At 39.8% G+C, this 12,026-nt stretch overlaps 1 protein-coding gene across 1 annotated transcript; it reads right to left on the minus strand.

Annotated features, from left to right (window-relative positions):
• Positions 1–3,121: 3,121 nt before the first annotated feature.
• LOC122643322 lies at positions 3,122–5,038 on the minus strand. Its single transcript, XM_043836955.1, has 2 exons — positions 4,715–5,038; positions 3,122–4,669 (listed from the first exon to the last, which is right to left on the minus strand). The coding sequence occupies exons 1-2, from the start codon at positions 5,036–5,038 to the stop codon at positions 3,122–3,124; spliced, it is 1,872 nt and encodes a 623-aa protein (XP_043692890.1).
• Positions 5,039–12,026: the final 6,988 nt, after the last annotated feature.

Consider the following 12,026-nt stretch of genomic DNA (forward strand, 5'->3'; position numbering starts at 1 on the left):
TTGGACATAAGTTTTAAGAAAGGAGTTTTGGCCATCCCATGTATAAATATCCAAGATTGGACATAGTCTCTCCTCCGAAATATGATTGCCTTTGAACAACTACATTGTGTTGCGACTAAATACATCACAGATTATGCAACCCTCTTGGATAGCTTCATTGACTCTTCCAAGGATGGTATACTGCTACCTGAGCATGGTATTAACAAAAGCTTGTTAGGAGACCATGAGCAGGTGTCTCTACTTTTCAACAAACTTGTCAAATTAGAGACAGAACGGAAAACCTTTATGATTATAACAAGCTTAAGAGTGGACAAAATTTTCTTGGCTTTACTGTTGGGGAACATAGAGGTTGGGATTGGTGGTGAAGCCATACTTGCAGGCCTTGGTGGTGATTCCAAGGTTATATCCCCCTTTCCTTTCCCTTCTTCTTCTTCAACCTTTCTAGTTTTCAGACCAGATTATTAGTACCGGAATGGCAGTAGATTCATCCCATTGATCTCAAGTTCTATGGACAACTCACTGCCCCTTTTCTATGTTCTGTTACAGCAGTACTACTTCCCTTGATTTCTATTAGCTACAAGTTACTAATTACTGATGTACTTGCATTCAACCAGCAGATTTTGTAGATCTGATCCTTGGATCTGATAATATTTGGTGTCCTAAAATTTAGGATCTTGGTTTCTATTTTATGGTGCGAGTCATAGACTAGAATCCAGCCATTGGATTCCCTTGAAAGTTTGAGACTCTAGGTTAACCAGATTGCATTAGAAAGAATTGTTGGTGTTTAGAAAGTTGTTATTATCTTGCTTATACTTGGAGTATACATGTTGAAAGGATCCACCCTCAAGTTCATGGATGCATATATATGTCAATATATCTTCTTTAAATACATAAACGAATTATATCATGATCCACCACAGGATGGAATTTGCACTCTTTCTCACCAAAAAGCAAAATGAAATTAATGCAAAGATCGTTGACAGTTATATAGAATTCCTTCCAAATAGATATCTATGAGCTTTGTTTTGATTGAATTGTTTAATGTTTTTACATGTGAGGAATAAAATACATGTAGTTAAATGCATGCAACACTTTCACAAGTACAACATCCTTTCTTCCCATCCATATGCATCCAAGAGATCTATTGTCTTCCCAGCCAAAATGGGAAATTTGGCCTACTATGCCTAGGTACTTCCAGTGAACAAAATGGCCAAGGGAGCATTCATTATAAGTGAGTAGCTGCCAGCAACTCCAACATAGATACTTTATTATGATATCAAAGGAAACGAAAACAAAAAGATATATTGATCCTCCATTATCAGTTTGAAATATACATGAGTTATGAGTGAGATTCTATGACGTAAAAGGATGGAATTGTGAAAATGGCCAAAAGTGAGTACTTTTTCCAGTTTTTCACTTAAAACTGCAGGTATTGTAGAGCCTTCGATCGATTGAAAAGAAAATGTGAAGTTTGGGGTTTTGCTTGCCTTACGTTATGTTTTTCATGGAAAAGCCCAAAATACCCTCACTCACTTAAGTGAAGCTGGTGTTTCTCCGAAAATTGGTAGAAGTCATAGTTGTCACGGCGGTATGGCGGTCCAAGGCAGTGGAGGCCTGTCTAAGCGCTTAGGCGGTAGAGCGGCCGCCTAAGCGGTAAAGGCGGTCTAGTGTTAGTTTTCTCCCTCCCCTCCCCCCAAACACTCAATAAGTCAATAGTCAATACATGATGGCATGATGCATCATAGTATCATACCTTATATCATTAAAAATTAAATTTAAGCCACCTCAAGTCATCACAAATGACTAATCAACATTCTCTTATTTAGTAATCAGTTAATCACTAATCAATAATCACTAAGTCCTAGATAAAAAATGTGTTATTATCATAATTTCATAAAAGACATAGTCGCATAGCATACCTTAACCAGGATGCTACCAAGAAAATGAAAAAATTGAAGAGATGTCAACTGTCAAGACTCAAGACTCAAGAATCAGGATGTTCATGTTGTCCATGACTCCATGTATCAATCCTGAAAATTAACAATGCAAGTAAGCATGCTAATTGTTAAAAACAATTAATAGAGAAGAAAGAAGAAATAAATCAAATGAAGGGGGGAAAAAGGAAATAAGACGAAGAAATGAAGAATATGAAAGACTCAAAATATCCTAGTTTAAGCAGTCAAATACTCAAATACTCAAGACTTCAAGAGTCAAGTTAAGTGTCAATGTCAAAGACTCAAAATATCCATAATATCCAAATACATATGTCAAATGATTTAATCAAAATCATCATCAAGTAAATTAGCAGCTGGTAGATGATCATGATCTTCTTGTTGTTGTTCCATGGAACCACGTGCCCCTTCTCCAAAATTATCTATGACATCCTCGTCGTCATTCACATCTTCCTCTTCTACCATATCTCCATCTGATCCTGAATCATCTTCAACAATAGCCGTCTGGGCTATCCCTCGATTACGACGTGTAAGAGTTGATTGCTCCAGAGGTTGATGGTTGAGCTCTCCTTGCTCGGTTTTGGCCTTCAAATGATGTAGATGCCCCCATTGCTCTATCAGCAGCGCCCCATGTGAGATCATCCTGGGGATGGACTAAATCATCCATTGGTTGGCTAACTATCCACTCACTAGTCCAGTCTAACTCATCAAGCAATAGGGGATCATAATTTCTATTCTCCTCACGCCTTTGTCGAAACCTTTCTTGAAGGCGACGATTATATTGAACATAGACTAGATCATTCAAACGTTCATGTCCTAGTCTATTCCTCTTCTTGGTGTGAATCTGAATTCAATAGAGGATCCCAAGTCATTCTTCTATAAACTAATAACAAAATTAAAAGTCTAAAAATAAAAAAAATAAATGTAATCACAAAATACTTACAAAATCAAATGTGCTCCAGTTGCGCTCACAACTAGAAGAGGTACAACAAAGGCCCAGTAAACGCCGTGCAATCCTTGAAAGCTCAAAAGCATCACCTCCCTGTGTATCCCACCAAAGAACTATAAAGTATAAATATAATAAAAAAAAATTGGATTAATACATCATACAAAGTAGGTACAAACTACAAACAAAATAACTAAATAATATAAAATAACTAGGCAATTAGCTACTTACTAGGATTCATAGTTGTCCGTTGTCTAATGGCCATACTGCTCGAAAAAAGACCTCGAGCATTTCTATATTCACCAGCCTGATGTAATATCTTGTCTTGTAAAGATGGATCAGGCACTAATCTTGAGGTGACTTGATTAAAAGCCGTTTGTAAAGTCTGTCTCATTTGATAATCCTCAGCTTCTGAATACTGAAAAAACTTCCCAGGATTAAGAAACAATGCAGCAGCATACAATGGGCGCTCCATCTGACACTTCCATCGCCTATTAACAATATTTATGACTTTCTTCCACAACCTGTCTTTATCCCCAAAATTTTTCTTAATCATCTTTTTAGCCTCTTCCATGGCAACATAGACTTCAGGCAAGGCAGGCTTCTCATCAGCATCTACAATCCTCAAAACAACAATAAGTGCTTTTGATGCTCTGATACAGTCTTCCACACCATTCCAAAATGTAATAGCAAAGACTGTTTCAGCCACTTTCTTTCCTGCCTCTGTCTTTGCCAAATTAGAATGCTTCCAATCATCAGAAATAAATAAATGCCTCAAGTCATCCTTATGCCTCAATAAGCTCTGGAGTGTTAGAAATGAAGTTGCAAATCTTGTTACAGCAGCCCTCACAAGATCTCTCCCATTTGTTTTAGCTCTCATGGCATCTAGAAGGCGTGTGTGTCTGTAGATGAATGTTGTTTGTTTCCTAGCCTTCACTATCACCTTCTTGTATGCCTTCAAGTTACCAATATCTTCCAACATAAGATCAATGCAGTGAGTTGCACAAGGAGTCCAATAGAGCCTTGTCCTCTTCTCCATCAACAATGCACCAGCTGCTTTATGATTGGCAGCATTATCTGTAACAACTTGCACAACATATTCTTCCCCAATTTCTTCTACCTTGCTATCAAGTAATTGAAACAAGGTATTTGCATCTTGTACATAACTTGATGCATCAATAGAACCCATAAAATAAGTCCCCTCCGGACAGTTGACAAGGAAGTTGATCAAATGTCTTCCCTTTTTATCTGTCCACCCATCAGACATGAGTGTACATCCAAACTGCTTCCAATACCCTTCATAGGTCTTTTTCATCTCTGCAGTTCTCTCCTTTGCTGACTTTAACAAAGACACCCTCGCTTCATGATAAGTAGGGGGCCTATATCCGGACCCATATTGTGCAACGGATTCAATCATCACTTCAAAGCTTCTTGACTTTAGTGCATTAAATGGAATCCCACACTCATAAAGCCAATCCACAATATGATTATCAACTCTCTTTTTCTCTTCAGCTGATCTCATCCGGTTCTCTATTGTAGTTTGGTTACGGCCTTTAAGCCTCCTATTAGCAACCACTTGTTCAGGTGTCCGTCTCACATGAGCATCCATGGGACCCCTTACTTGTGGCTGAATTATGACATTCCTCTTTCTCTTTGCAGCTGTACCAGAGCTTGGAATCACTTTGGAAGAAGATTGAGACCTACCAGTACTAGGACCAGATTGAGACTGTATCTGCTCAACCTGTAGAGATGTCTCTTCTCCTCCTCCTCCCTCATGATCATCATGATCATCATCATCATCCAATATATCTGCTGCCTTCTTCTTCCTATTGCGCATTAAAGCTTGATTCATCTCTTGAGCAATTGCTGTAGTTGTCTTGGTGCACTTCGCAACATCTCCATAGCCACCCACCAAATTTTGCTTTATCCTTTTAATCCCACCTCTGAGATCTTTTTTGCACAGATTGCATTTGACAAGATTTTTGTCTGTAAGGTCAGGCCAATACCCATACTTCCACCTTGGGTCATTTGATTTGGCCTTCCTCTTTGGGTCTTTGAATGGATCATACCCCGCAGTACTGCCATTATCAGCCCCACTACTGGCAACGCCAACATTACCACCCTCGCCGTTGCTATCCATTGTGTAATGAATCAATATTCAATACTTTGCAGGCTTGCAATGTGCCAACTGCCAAGGGATAAAAGTAACTACAAAAAAAGGAAAAGGAAAAACATAGAAGCAAGAAGGGTAAGAAAAAAAAAGGAAATCATGATTTTGATTAATCAATCATCATCATGATTCTGAAATCTGAATCTCTGATTCATACTTTCAAAGAAAAAATTGTTGCAAAGAAAAAAAAAGAAGCAGCAGCATCAGCATCCATTGCTCTAACATCAATTCATCATCACATCATGTCATTGCAAAGGGGACAAAAAAAATAGAGAAGCAGGGAAGCTACATCAGTATCTAATATTCTAGATTTCTAGTATCTGACTAATCTATTTTAGTGATTCAGGTATTCTCCATTACAAAGAGAACTTCAAAACAGAGAAGAAGAAGCAGCAGCAAGTGTTAGACTGTTAGTACTTAGTACAACAGAGAAGAAGAAGAAACAGCAGTAAGCAGTAAACCAATAAAAAAAACAGAGAAGACGCAGCAGCAGTTAGAGGCTTAGAGCGTTACAGAGAAGCAGCAGGCAGCAGTTTACCAAGTTACTATAAGTCTATAATACCATTACCAAGCCAAAAAAAAAAAAAAAAAAAAAAGCAGCAGAGAAGAAGTAGCAAAACCAAAGCTCTTGAGCAATTGCTGTAGTTGTTAGTACTACAGAGAAGAAGAAGAAGAAGAAGAAGCAGCAGTCAACCAATAAAAAAACAAAAACAGAGAAGAAGCGGCAGCAGCAGCAGTAGGATGTTAGTGCGTTACAGAGAAGCAGCAGGCAGTAGTTAACCATGTTACCAAGCCAAAAAAGGAAAAAGCAACATAGAAGAACCAGAAGAAGCTTAGAAGTTACAGTTACAGACTTAAAAAAAATAAAAAAAAAAGCAGCAGCAGCAGACATTACACGCTATAGAGAAGAAGAAGCAGAAGAAGTAAAGAAGTTACCAAGCAAAAAAAAAAGGAGAGTTACCGTTACGGACTACAGAGAAGAAGCATCGATAGAAGTTATCAAACAAAAAAAAAAAAAAAAGAAAAGTTCTTACTCACAGAGAAGAAGAAGCATAGAAGTAGAACTATAGAAGTTGCAAAGCAATGAAGCCAAAAAAAAAAGACAAGAAGTTACCGTTACGGACTACAGAGAAGAAGCATCATAGAACCATAGAAGTTACCAAGCAAAAAAAAAAAAAAAAGAAGATCAGTTACCGTTACGAGAAGAAGCATAGGGAGTAGAGACTTACCTTAGTAAAGGTAGGAGGAGGAGGAAGCTTCGCACTTTTGCGCAGAGGACTCGAGAGGTAGGAGGAAACTTTGCCTTCACCTGAGTCGAGTGGCCGTTGTCGGAGCCGGAAAGGAAGGAGGAAGGTTGCAGTGTCGCACAACCTCTTGCGTAGAGGAGTCGAGGGTTTTACTTTTAATTTCTTAGAGAAGAAGTTAAAGGCTAAAAGCCTTTTACAGATTTACGTTTTAACCTTTAGGAATTTAGGGATTTTAGATTTTTAGTTGTAAAGGCTATTTATCCCTTGTAGCAGTGTACGTGAGATAATTATACACCAACCAATACCAATTAAACAAAAAGAATAATATATAATTGCATGAAAAAAATAAAAAATAAATACACACTCCATATTGGCGTCCGCCTTGCCCTCATGGCGTCCCAAGGCGTCGCTTTAACCGCCTTGGCGACGCCTAGATGGTCAAGTCGGCCGCCATTCACGAGTCTTGTTAAGCGTAGGCTCGCTTAGTACCTGGGTTTCCGCCTGGACGCCAAGGCGGCGCCTTGACAACTATGGTAGAAGTGTTTCTACCAAGTGAGAAACACCAATTTGGTGTTTTGCAAATGTGTGCTAAAAGTGTGCCAAGTGTCTGGTTCGTTTTAAAAAAAACAAAAAATCGAACCAGACATACCATTCAGTTTTCAGCGTGTTTCTGTTCCAAAAAAGCGGAAAAACACCAGAAACACTGAAAAAGGGATCCTTAACATCTAATGAGGCTGATTTTAGAGATACAAGGGATCCTTTAGGGTGGAGCAGGTGGCCATGTTTCACCTATAATTAAAACTTTTATCACTAGCACTAAATTAAAACTGTGACTTCAAAGCCTTTAAGGAAAAAAAATAAAAAATTAAAGAACCATATCTGTAACTGCAAACCTTCCTCAGCAGATATTATAATGCATCAATGCATGTGCTCTCACCTGAAAAATCTATTTTCAGTATAGTTTACAGGTAAGACTATAAAAATCTGTAACTGCATCAGTGCCGCTTGGCTAAATTCAAATCTGTACAATAGTCGGTTCCTACTCTACCTTACACCCTAATTCATAACCTGTAAGTAATCCCACGCTTTCCTTTCACAGTGAAAACTTTCACACATAAACAGAAGAGTTGCCAAAACCTAGCGGTTTCCATTAAGATCCCAAATCACTATACAAATCCAACCTTTTTAATGCAAAAAACAAGGATTTGCAGGGCTCTTTCTCTCTGAAAGGTTTTTTTTTCCCTAAACAACAAAGGAATTCAACAGGTCGTTTTCTTCACAAATCCACCATATAGAGCCCAAAGTAACAAAGCATACCTTGGGTAATTTTAGATAGATCCAAAACACACAAATCTAAAGGAACAAATTTGATTAAGTGCAACGAAAATTACAGATAATCATCAAATTCTTCTACCACACCAAACAAATCATGAAAAAAAAAAAAAATCAACAGGAAAAGTTGCAAAACAACAAATTTCTAATTCAACTAAAGATAATTGAACACCCTAGCTAGCAAGAGAACATTCCAAAGAACCGGATTGTGCATAGATCAGGAGGGCAATCTTTCAATAGAGAAGGAGATTGGGAAATCTCTTGGAGAAGGCTGATGTTTTGTTCGAGTAAAGCCTCGGAGGCGTTGCTTCTCGGAGCACATAGAAGACAATTCACCATTCTCTGAGGATGGACAATTTAGGTCGTCAACAGTAGAGTGATAGTCATGGTGGCAGTGATGACGGTAATGCTCAAGTGCGGTCTAGGTGATATCTGCCACCTCCATGGCTGTTCCCACCACTTCCAATGGGTGGCTGATGCTGCTATGACCGTGGCACATCTCTCTTTCTCTCTCTGAACCCCGGAAGTCATCTAATCGCTGGAATTTTTTTTCTTTTGGTAAATAAGTTGCAGAAAGATGTTATAGAATATCTGAAACATGGAATGTCCATTACGGGAGAGAGCCTAACCGGAGTTGCAGAGGTTACCGCTTGTAAGAAAGAGCATGACCGGAGTTATAGAGCTTAAGGTTTTAGGGTAAAATTGGAATGAAATTTTATTAAGGGTAATCTGGGGTTCTTAAAAAATCGGACATGCCCACGTCATCACTTAATGGCGTTTTTTAACGTTTAGGGTACGATTGATAGAATCTTTAAAAAGTAGGAGAGGACATTATCATTTTTCAAAACTTGGGTATTGGGTTGTTATTAAGGAAACTTAGAGGGGAGGGGGATGATATTTCCCCAAAAAGTTTTGCTCACTCAAATGATAGTCTATCCATAAGAGTCTTTAGTAAAGACATATCAAATAGTTACATGAAAAAAGAAAAAAAAAAACCCGATAGCCACATTTGTTCATCCTCAATCCTTACAGGCTTCTTCAATCTAATCTGTAATTTGTTTCTAATATGCTCCCATTGTTGCTGTGGCGTACATTAGAGGGCGGGCCTCAGCACAATGGTAATGTTGCTCCATGGCAACCTAGTGGTCGCGGGTTTGATTCAGGAAACAGCCTCTCGTGAATCAGGGGTAAGGAGGTGTACGTTATGACCCCTCCCCAGACCCTACAATGGCACGAGCCTTGTGCACTGGGTATGCCCTTTGTTCCTGCTACTTAGCACATACCACATTCGTGATGTCCACCACCTAATCTTCATCACTATCACTATCGTCATCTCCACTTTCATTATCGAACTCTCCCCTATCTGTTTTTTCAAAAAGCCAATCTAATGTGGTTTGCTTTCTAATAAAGTTGTGTATGACTACACAAACAATCATAATCAATACTTGTATCTTGAAACTATATGGGGGCATCACTTTAAAATGGGAAAATGCTTCTTCAAGACACCAAATGATCTATCAATAATGGTTTTGAGTGATTGGGCTTGTTGGTGGCGATTCAGGAGTATCTGGGACTATGTGGCAGCATAGGGAAACTCAATCCAATGTTGTAAAGTGCTTGGCACCCTTGGATACCCTCGGGTCAAGGTCAGATGCATAGAAAATTTTGATTTCACAAGGGTTCAGCAATTGCATAAGATTCGTCGGCACTTTCGAAATGCCTATGAGCTGATCTGGGTTTCATACTACACATGAGAATGGTAGTTCATCGAGTCCTCTTCGAAACGCAATTGGAATCGTGCATTTCGACTCTTGTTTGGCACCTCAAATTTGAGGGCATTTTGTGGGTGCTCGTGCACCATTAGAATTTCAAATGATGATATCTCCCTCATCCGACCTTCGTTTGAGACGATTCAACTAGAGGAATTTTTGTCCTAGTGAGCTCTAAGTATAATAAATGAGAAAAGAGGTGGGTTGTAGCCTTCACCCATGCCAAAATCCCAAAAATCCACGTAGGGCTATTTTAGTAATTTTCTATGATTCGGCTTGTTGGCGGCGATTCAGGAGTATCTGGGACTATGTGGCAGCATAGGGAAACTCAATCCAGTGTTTTACAGTGCTTGGCACCCTTGGATACCCTCGGGTCAAGGCTAGATGCATTGAAAATTTTGATTCTATAAGGGTTCCACAATTGCATAAGATTCGTTGGCACTTCCGGAGTGCCTATGAGCTGATCTGGGTTTTGTACTGCACATGAGAATTGTAGTTCGTCGAGTCCTCTTCGAAATGCAACTAGAATCGTGCTTTTCTGACTTTGGACGACGAAGTTACATCGATTCTCGTTTGGCACCTCAAAATTGAGGGCATTTTGTGGGTGCTCGTGCACTCGTGCACCATCTGAACTTCAAATGATGATATCTCCCTCATCCAACCTCCATCTGAGATGATTCAACTTGCGAAATTTATGTCTTGGAGAGCTCTACGTATAATATATGAGAAAAGAGGTGGGTTGTAGCCTTCACCTATCCCGAAATCCCAAAAATCTGCACAAGGTTATTTTAGTAATTTGTCTAGTGACTCGGCTTGTTGGCGGCGATTTAGGACTATCTGGGACTATATGGCAGCATAGGGAAACTCAATCCAGTGTTGTACAGTGCTTGGCACCCTTGGTCCCTTGGATACCCTCGGGTCAAGGCCAGATGCATCGAAAATTTTGATTTCACAAGGGTTCCGCAATTGCATCTGATTCGTTGGCACTTTCGGAGTGCCTATGAGTTGATCTGGCTTTCGTACTTCTCATGAGAATTGTAGTTCGTCGAGTTCTCTTCGAAATGCAATTGGAATCGTGCATTTATGAATTTGGATGGCGAAGTTACAGCGATTCTCGTTTGGTACCTCAAAATTGAGGGCATTTTGAGGGTGCTCGTGCACCACCAGAACTTCAAATGATGATGTCTCCCTCATCCAACCTCCGTTTGAGACGATTGAACGTGTGGAATTTTTGTCTTGGAGAGCTCTACGTATAATAAATGAGAAAAGAGGTCGGTTGTAGCCTTCACTGGTGTCGAAATCCCAAAAATCCATGCAGGGTTATTTTAGTAATTTTTTCAGTGATTTGGCTTGTTGGCGGCGATTGAGGAGTTTCTGGGACTATGTGGCAGCATAGGGAAACTCAATCTAGTGTTGTACAGTGCTTAGCACCCTTGGATACCCTCGGGTCGAGGCTAGATGCATCGAAAATTTTGATTTCACAAGGGTTCCGCAATTGCATAAGATTTGTTGGCACTTTCGGAGTGCCTATGAGCTGATCTGGAATCCGTATTGCACATGAGAATTATAGTTCGTCGAGTCCTCTTCGAAATGTAACTAGAATCGTGCATTTCTGACATTGGACGGCGAAGTTACAGCGATTCTCGTTTGACACCTCAAAATTGAGGGCATTTTTGTGGGTGCTCGTGCAATCGTGCAACATTAGAACTTCAAACGATGATGTCTCCCACATCCAACCTCCGTTTGAGATTATTCAACTTGTGGAATTTTTTCGTCTTGGAGATCTCTACGTATAATAAATGAAAAAAGAGGTGGGTTGTAGCCTTCACCTGTGTCGAAATCCCAAAAATCCGTGCAGGCTTACTTTCAAAATTTTTTTCAGTGATTCGGCTTGTTGGCGGTGCTTCAGGAGTATCTGGGACTATGTGGCAGCATAGGGAAACTCAATCCAATGTTATAAAGTGCTTGGCACCCTTGGATACCCTCAGGTCAAGGCCAGATGCATCAAAAATTTTGATTTCATAAGGGTTCTGCAATTGCATCAGATTCGTTGGCACTTTCGGAGTGCCTATGAGCTGATCTGGGTTTCGTACTGCACATGAGAATTGTAGTTCATCGAGTCCTCTTCAAAACGCAACTGAATCGTGCATTTCTGACTGTGGACGGCGAAGTTACAACGATTCTCATTTGACACCTCAAAATTGAGGGCATTTTGTGGGTGCTAGTGCATTGGTTCACCATCAAAACTTCAAATGATGATATCTCCCTCATCCGACCCCCAATTGAGATGATTCAACTTGAGGAATTTTCGTCCTAGAGGGATAATAAATGAGAAAATAGGTGGGTTGTAGCCTACACCTGTTCCGAAATCCCGAAAATCCGTGTAGGGTTAGTTTAGTAATTTTTCAGTGATTTGGCTTGTTGGCGGCGATTCAGGAGTATCTAGGACTATGTGACAGCTTAGGGAAACTCAATCCAGTGTTGTACAATGCTTGGCACCTTTGGATACCCTCAGGTCAAGGTCAGATGCATCGAAAATTTTGATTTCACAAGGGTTCCGCAATTGCATAAGATTCGTCGGCATTTTTGGAGTGCCTATGAGCTGATCTG

Source organism: Telopea speciosissima, chromosome 10 (genome assembly GCF_018873765.1).
Source record: "Telopea speciosissima isolate NSW1024214 ecotype Mountain lineage chromosome 10, Tspe_v1, whole genome shotgun sequence".
NCBI classification, from domain to species: domain Eukaryota; kingdom Viridiplantae; phylum Streptophyta; class Magnoliopsida; order Proteales; family Proteaceae; genus Telopea; species Telopea speciosissima.

Excerpts from the sequence above, each read along its gene's own strand:
- LOC122643322 (XM_043836955.1), bottom strand. The coding sequence starts at position 5,038 with ATGGATAGCAACGGCGAGGGTGGTAATGTTGGCGTTGCCAGTAGTGGG. Across the intron at positions 4,670-4,714 it reads TGCGCAATAGGAAGAAGAAG|GGAGGAGGAGGAGAAGAGAC; the intron begins GCAGCAGATATA and ends GATGATCATGAG.